This window comes from Scardinius erythrophthalmus (assembly GCF_964197995.2).
Source record: "Scardinius erythrophthalmus genome assembly, chromosome: 13".
In the NCBI taxonomy this organism is placed as follows: domain Eukaryota; kingdom Metazoa; phylum Chordata; class Actinopteri; order Cypriniformes; family Leuciscidae; genus Scardinius; species Scardinius erythrophthalmus.
The window spans coordinates 20,067,806-20,076,362 of NC_138233.1; the positions used below are offsets into that span (position 1 = coordinate 20,067,806).

The 8,557-nt window shown below is 37.6% G+C and overlaps 1 protein-coding gene across 3 annotated transcripts in view; it reads left to right on the forward strand.

The window, feature by feature from the left end:
* fgf13a (fibroblast growth factor 13a) overlaps nucleotides 1–7,778 on the forward strand; it is a 125,015-nt gene extending 117,237 nt beyond the window's left edge. For all 3 annotated transcript variants that reach the window (XM_081383590.1, XM_081383592.1, XM_081383591.1), the window contains 2 exons: nucleotides 1,588–1,786; nucleotides 6,085–7,778. In XM_081383590.1, the coding sequence (XP_081239716.1) occupies nucleotides 1,588–1,786; nucleotides 6,085–6,221 (336 nt within the window). In that variant the 3' untranslated portion in view covers nucleotides 6,222–7,778. The remainder of the gene's footprint in view (nucleotides 1–1,587; nucleotides 1,787–6,084) is intronic.
* The last annotated feature ends 779 nt before the right edge of the window (nucleotides 7,779–8,557 follow it).

Here is an 8,557-nt window from a genome sequence, read left to right on the forward strand (position 1 = left end):
ATTGATTTATTTTGAATGCTCTATTGGGCTGGTGAATGAGTTAGACACCTCTTGAAAAGCAATTAGTTAGCCAGATAACATGCAGAATAACATAAATTGATGTTGCTCCATTCACTGTCTCTCATCTTTTCACCCTCTTACACTATTTGCAATATCCTAATGAAGCACGTAGTCAATACAGGATCAAGCCTAGTGGGAGGTGAGCATTTATAATGACTCAATGAAGAGCACACGGTGTACTCGTACACATTCAATACGGCCCGATCCATAGACTGAGCTGAAGAGCGATCCATCCTCAAACTCCATTAGCATGTTTATGCAACACTACAACATAGATTGCTTTTGGAAGTGCTAATGGGAGAGAGTGTACAACAGACCAAGGAGGGGAAGAGTGAGGATTATTAGGGGGAAAAAGAAAAGACCAGACCGGATAAAAGAGAAAAATACAGTTTATTGCACTGGGACCAAATGTTTTTTTTTTTACCACAAGAGTGATTGCAAAATAGTTATTGTTTTCAACAGTGTTATTTTATTATCACTGAGAAAATAATATATTTTTAGTAATATTTTTAAGGGTTTTTTTTTTTTCAAGTTTTAGTAATGTTTTTTCTTTTTTTTTATAAAATGTGTATTTTTTTTATTCATTTTTATTTAAGTTTTAGTTTTATTCATTTGAGTACATCACGTTAAACTAAATAAAAATTAGAAATGTTTCCTTGCTAACTTGCTGAAAAAAAAATAGGTGTAAGGTTTTTTTTATATTTAATTTTATTTCAGTGGTTTTAGGTAACTAAATTGTTTTCCTCCTCATCTGCCTTTGGTTGGACAGACAGATAGTCCCACCCCAACTGGTTATATTATATATATATATATATATATATATATATATATATATATATATATATATATATATATATATATATATATATATATATATATATATATATGTTTTATACTTTGCAGGGACATCAGCCTATTAAATGGCTTAGCTATCCACCTTATTCTGCTCTAAACAATGCACGCTGCCATAACGACAACTCCGGTTCCCTACTTCCGGTTCGTAGCGCTTGACCTGTACTAGTAGCGAGAGAAGTTCAGTTTTAACGCTAACCACTCTAAACGTTTACTTTATTGAATGTATCTGATACGGAACCGGACATGGGCATTATCTCCTTCTTATCGTATGCTCGAAACACTCAGTTTCTAAAAAGTTTGGAATCTTCTTTGAATTGTTAAAACAAACAACAACAGCACATGAGGAGCTTGAACTCATTCTCTCGCTGCTAGTACAGGTCAAGTGCTACGAACGGAAGTAGGCAACCGGAGTCGTCGTCATGGCAGCGCGCATTGTTTAGACTGAGCAGAATAAGGTGGATAGTTGTCTTTGTATAATAAGTACATAAATTATTTAACAATAACTTCCGCTGTAAGTTTTCAGAGTGAAGAGATCTTTAGATGCTGTGTTTTTCTATGAATGTGCATAATACCATATTACTTCTTACAATTCACTGTCACATAAAGTATTTTTTTTTTATTTCTGGCCAATCCTCATCTTGCATCTTTTTTCTCCTGTCCCTTGCTGTCCAGGAACACTTCACACCAGAGTGCAAGTTTAAGGAGTCAGTGTTCGAGAACTACTACGTGACATACTCCTCCATGATCTATAGACAACAGCAGTCGGGCAGGGGCTGGTACCTGGGCCTGAACAAGGAAGGAGAGATCATGAAGGGCAACCATGTGAAAAAGAACAAGCCTGCTGCACACTTCCTCCCCAAGCCTTTGAAAGGTAAGTCACCACCTCTGCACATTTTAATATATTGCTATTGACTCATTTAAGTGGCTCTTTGTGAGCTAAACATGCTAAACATGTCTTGAGTGTGAATGTTTTAAGTGCAGTCTCTATAAAATGATTCTTTAAAAAGCTTCTAGTTATCACAAATGACTGGAAAAGTGATTGGTCAATTTGTGGGAACCCTGATGATTCATCTACTGGACAGGAAATAAAACAAAAGGCATCTATTGTATTTTTTATTGTCTTTTCTTTTATAAAAAATATATTGTATCTTTTGACATTGTCAAAATGAATTTTCATTATACACGCCCCACTCTCCTTCTGAATTCTCTAAACTATGGGCTCCGGACTTGTGAGCACACAATCTGCGCCTTCATTGTCTCTCAACCGTTGTAAAGCATGGCACCTTGTTCTCTCCATGCGCCTGTGGGAAACGCTGGTCGCTGGCTGAGGTGATGAGGTGTGGAAAGTGGAGTCTGTAAAAAGCGTTGCAGACGCCAGCACAATTAGACCATTTCAAGCGTCGTCTATGCATAAAGGCTCTGGAATGATAAAGCAGCTTTTGACAGCAAACAGACCTGTACCCTTCCATCCAGGCCAAGGCAGCCATCTCAGACCAGAACACAACAGAGCATTGTTCGATATTGAAAGTTCCTTGTGACTTTCATCTGCTGTCTGCATACTTCCGTCAACAAACACAGAGAGAGTGTTCTCTAAGCAAAAATCCTAACTACGTGGAAATCTGTTGTTGTTGTAAAAAAAAGTATGAAGGAGGTGTCACATGCTAACTAATAAAAGCTTACATTTTAAAACATTAAGACCTAAAAATATTACTTTTGTTTCTGGGTATCAAAGAAAACATTAAATGTTATTGCTTTTAGATGGACTTTTAATGCCTTGCTCATCATTTGGTAAAGATGCATAATTAGGATTTTTATCTTAATGAAGATTAGACGAATCTCTAAACTAAGAGCCGCTTTGCTTTATGTAAAGCAGTAACTTCTCAAATGGCTCATGCTACACAAATGAGTTTTTGAACATAATGGGCCCTATTTTAACGATATAAGTGCATGGTCTAAAGCGCACGACACAAGCACACTTAGGGCGTGTCCCTATTCTCTTAATGATTAATGGGTGTGTTTTGGGCGTAGCGTGCAATAAACCAATCAGAGTCTCATCTCCCATTCCCTTTACAAGCCAGTTGCGCTCAAGCATGAGCAGATCCGTTTCCTCGCTAGAGAAACGTCAGTTTTTCCGCTAGCAAATTCCACCATGTAAATAGCGAATCCGCCATGGCGCGAGTGACGACTATCTATGGGACAAAGTGTACGCGTGTTGTGGACCCGCCTATAGGCGCATATTACTAACGCGATCTTTGCCTCAAAATAGCAACGCCCCAACAGTGCGCTTGAACACACCTCGTTTTCAGACCAGCACGCCCATGGCCGCACAAATGGCCGCAAATGCATTTGCTATTTAAACAACGTGGCGCAGGATATGATAAAATGATAACTGCGTTGGGCTGAAACTAGCAAAAAGCGCTGCATTGCGCCAGCTGTATGATAGGACCGTATGTCTGATAATGTCACACAGTTCAAGTACTTACAGAAATCAATAATGCTTTTCACTGCTTAAAGAATTAAAAGAAGGTCTTTTATTTGATTAGAAATTAAAAATGGAGGCTTAGCAGCTGAGAAACATTTTTGTTCTCAGAGAAAGCCTTAGCTCTTGAAAATGCATTTCCTTTTTCTAAAGAGGCTTGTAGTGTGTTGAAAGGATAATGGTGAGTGTTAGCAGGAGTAATGCATTTGCTTTGAAGGACATTCACTGTGAAGATGGTTTACTAAGGCTGATTTTAGAGGCCATCTCACAGCCATTTAGTGCGGTTTGTGCTTAAAGGGTGAAATAACAATATAAAGTACACTTTTTCAGGATACATACTCTGAGAAAAAAAAGCCTTAAGCAAATTTGCTTCTCCATTTAATGCTGTCTTGTTTTAAGGATATTTAGATATTTTACTTAGTGTATTTTTATTTTTATATATAGATATTTGATACATTATAAATAGATACAGATTTTTTTTTTTTTTTTTTTTTTTTTGCAGTATATAACTAAGATGGTCACACATTCAGTAATCTGGATGCTTCACCTAAATTTTGCCGGATTTGTTTTTTTAATTGTTCAAATGCAGGAAAATATTGATTACACTTTACAATATGGTTTTATACATTAACATTAGTTAATGGAGTTGTTCAAATTAACAATGAACAATAGTTTTACAGCATTTATTAGTCTAAGCATTTAGTAGTTAATGTTAAATTATGTTAAAGTTTGCAATCAGTTAGATTTTTTGAAAGAAGTTTATTATGCTCACCAAGGCTGCTTTTTTTATCAAAAATACAGGAAATATAGTAATATTGTGAAATATGAATACAATTTGTGTTGCTTAATATTTTTGTGGAAACTTATACTTTTTTCAGGATTCTTTGATCAATAGAAAGTTCAAAAGAACAGCATTTATTTAAAATATAATTATTTTGTAACATTGTAAATGTCTTTGCTGTCACTTGATCAATTTGATGCATCCTTACTAAAAGTATTAATTAATTTCTTTAAAAAAAAAAATGTACTGACCCCAAATTTCTAACGGTAGTATTATGATAGTAATACAATGTATTATGAATGAACGTAAACTTATTAGTATGTTAAACAATTAACATTACCCTAGATAAATAAATGCTGTAAAAATGTTCATTGTTAACCTTATGCATTAAAAAATATTCACAAATCGAACCTTTATGCAAAGTGTTACCATAATGTTACCATAATCTTTTGTAGAAAAGTGATGATTGTTTCAGTTGTGAGTTTAGTTGTTGCAGAGGAGAGTTATGTCATTTGAAGACAGAGAGGGACTTGGAGTTTTGCTCGCTGCCTTATAAAGATTCTCCAGCCGTATTCTTCCAGAGGACCAATTAAAGAACTGTCTCCTCGCTGTGAACATCGCTTCGGCTGAAAGTTCTCGGCTCACAAAGTAACTGTAGTCTCAGTCCAGAGTGCACACACAAAGTCAGCCTGTAAGATCATTACCACTTCCATAATCCCTGAGCTTGAGGCCTCATTTTTATGTTCAATTACTATAATTTTTTAAACACTTCAACAATGTGTTGTCAAATTGATGCAGTCACACTTTGAAGCACATTGTTGCAGATTTTTTTACCTTAATGATGAGATGTTATATGACAAAGGCCAGAGAAAACTCTATAGAGTGCACTAATAATGACCTGGCCGTGAGCCTCGAGACTCCTGCATCCCTCCAGGGAGAAGCTCACTTGGTTGCACAATCAATACGTCAACTATTGATTCTTAGAGCTTTCCACTTAAGTGCTGTATCGATTGCCTGTTGCAGGCAGAAGAAGCTTTGTGTGAGGTTAAAGGAAGTCTTTCTGATGCTGCCTGTACTGCACATCCATAGTGAAGATGATCCTTATAGACACATTTTAGCACACTGGCTACCTAGTGGATTTTTGGAGTTATGATGTAAAAGTGCCGCCTGAAGTGCTTGGGTTAGACATGTGTGTCAGATAGCAGGAGTTGGGGCGATGTATTTTCTGTATAGACCGATATTAGCTCCCTAAAGAAAATCTTTCTGCTGAAGAGTGAAAAGGTGCTTCTCAGAACCGAAGCACTTTTCTGCTTGACTCCCATAATCACTTCTCGCAACAGTTTTGACCTGTGTGTGTATAACTCGGTGGGGTTTTCTAACAACTTAACAATTTTGACGTAATATTTTGCTACTTCAATTACCAAACCTTATTCGTAAAATAATAGCTATAATATAAAGGCTATCGTTAAAAAATGTGGGTTGGTAAGATTTTTTTTTTGTGTGTGTGTGAAAGTTTTGACGTTTTTTTATGCTCACCAAAGCTGCTCAAATACAGTAAAAAAAAATAAAAATTGACAAAAGTGAAAGTGACATTTTTCCAATATTGTTAATGCAGTATCTTGTATTTCTTATATGATTTTTTTTCCATTGGTTTTAGGAGTTTTTAAAAATGTTTTGATAAAAGGCTTATATAATTATCAGCCTTTTTTTCTGTTTATTTTCATATCGCAAATATTCAGTCAACTAAACCTGATGGAAAATGTTCAGTGTGTTTACCTTAATCAGTGGCTTTCATGAAGCAAACAAGCACATTTTCACCCCATTATCATTTTCTCTGTGCACAGCATCTAACATAAAATGTGGGAAGCTTTTACTAACCAAATACTCTTTCTTTGTTTGTGTTTTTCAGTGGCCATGTACAGGGAACCCTCTCTGCACGACCTGACCGAGTTCTCACGTTCTGGCAGCGGGACACCCACTAAGAGCCGGAGTGCTTCCGCTGTGCTGAACGGGGGCAAAGCTGTGAGTCAGAACGAGTCAACGTAGCCCGGTTTACCCGGCCCGGCCCACTACCTTACGCCTTCACCAAAACCTCTGAATGCTTGAGACTTCACACAGACTTCTCTCCAAAAAGCTCTCAGCGGTTCAGGACAACATGAAACACAACATAACCATGCTTCACTTTGCATACTAGAGTAACAATTGATTGGACTTCTTTATAATTAGCTTGTTTTTTGTTACGTTTAGCTCGTTGTTGTTGGGTTTTTTTGTTCCTCCTTTACCACTCTCGTTAATGCCTTTTCCACGTGAAACAACAATTGTAGCGTTTCATACAATGGGACGTTTGGTTTTAGTCCCTCTCATCAGTCAAGGTTCATTTACTAAAATTGCAAGTCCTGATGAAATAATACATTTAAGAGTTCAGGGCAGTAAGTGAGGGTTTAGCTGCACGGGTGCGGTGGAAGGAAGCCAACCCTTGTCCTCCACGCTTCCTGAGTGTGAAGCGATAGAGAAGCGTCCATTCCCCGTGTGTGTGGGGAGGGGGCTCTGCGTTCATGTGCACTCGCTCAGAGGGCTTGCTCTCTAGCATTGGAATATAAAGCCTACGTTCTGCTCACATGAAGAGAGAAGCTGAGCCTCTCAGAAGCAAGAGGCCTTGGCTTGCTAATTGTTTGAATTAGCTGTGAGCTTGTCTTACTTTCTCTTCCTCTTGTTCTTCCCCCACATCAGTGTTTTTTGAGGTTTAAACAGCGACTGGAGATCCAGCGCACCAAAGACAGAACTGTGAGAGTTTCCCCTCGAGCTGCCAGACCACACCGGTACATATATATGTATATATACACGCATGACAGGAATGATGAATAGGTTTTTTTCTGATGGGAGAGATTAGCGAGAGGTTTCAGTATTCGAGGAGATGGACTTGTGGTTAATGATGGCTGTTTGATGTCACCCCTTTTGTCTCTTTTGCGTCCCGTCATCTCTTTTCTAGGTTCCTTAAGTCTGTGTGCTTGTGTTTTTGCCTTTCCCGCCCATGTCGTCTGTTCTTTGGTCAATGCTGGTCACCGTTACTGGTCCCACCTGGACTCCGTTTTGTGTATAAGTAACTTATGGTGGTGACAATTTTCTATATAAATGAGCAAACAAAAAATGATACTGTGGAACTTAAGTTGGTTGCATTTTTTAGGATGTGTCTAATTTGTAAAAGTAAAAAAAATACAAAAAAAATGTTGTACGGGGCATGTACAAATCAGGTTGTGTACAATAAGGACCCTTTTTGTGGGCTGCAGCACAGTATATATTCTTTCCCTCGGGCAACATAACTTCATACATGCTAGAGGGGGTTCTTCTCTCTTCTGTTTCCTTCTGGGTTTCGTTCTTCTACAGTATCTGTTGCATGGGAGACTGCAGAGAGGTCAGGAATAGAGCTGCATGATTTAAGCTATGTGTATTAACTCCTCCCTGGATCATATGCTCAAAACTACCAGGATAAAACTGGCAAACAACATGTACGTACTGACTGGCACTCTGCCACGTACCTTCAAGTTGTTTCTTATTTGTTGTGTACATACAATGCACTGAATAAAATGTTTATATTAAGATATACTTTTAAAATGCGTCTGTGCTTTATTTGTTCACTTCGATCGGCATAATTGTATTACAATTATTCACTTGGCATACTGGCCAGTGGATCCTATCTTTCTCTTTGCCAATTCAGTTTGTTTTAATGGCCTCTTACATCTTATTTTACTCTATTTACCCTTTTGGAATCGGGGTACTAAAGAGTCACATTGTGCCAACATAATCAAATACTGATGCAACAGAGCAATTAGATTGATACCAGAGAACAAAAAACATTGGGAATCAAACTGTGCAGTTGTTGGACCGTTTTTGTGTTGTTTCCAGCGTGAACAAGAGTAAAACAGCACTTAACAGAGCACTATGTTGTAAGAAGGTGACAAATAGCGCTGCACTGGGGGACGGATGTTGTTTTTGAAGCTTTCCTGGCTGGTTCTGGCGTGTAGTTGAGCCAGTGATATAGCCAACTATTTCCACTTCCTCTGGACAAAGATGAATCGCCCCTGGAAAAAAGTGCTGTTTAATTGCCTGCAGAGTCAAGACTCCTGCATGGCTTCTACCTCGCGGAGCAGTTTCATGTTATGAATCAGTGTGATAGACAGAGTAATAGTGTGAACATTGGAGATCACCATTGGAAAAAAGAGTTTATATTGGAACATCATCTCGCATTATAGAACTATAGGTATAAAAAGCTCACCATATGGAAGATTTTTGAAATAAGTATCTCATGCTCACCAGTGTTACATTTAAAAATACTGTATGAATTGTAATATTGTGAAATATTTTTTTCTGTTTCTATATATTTA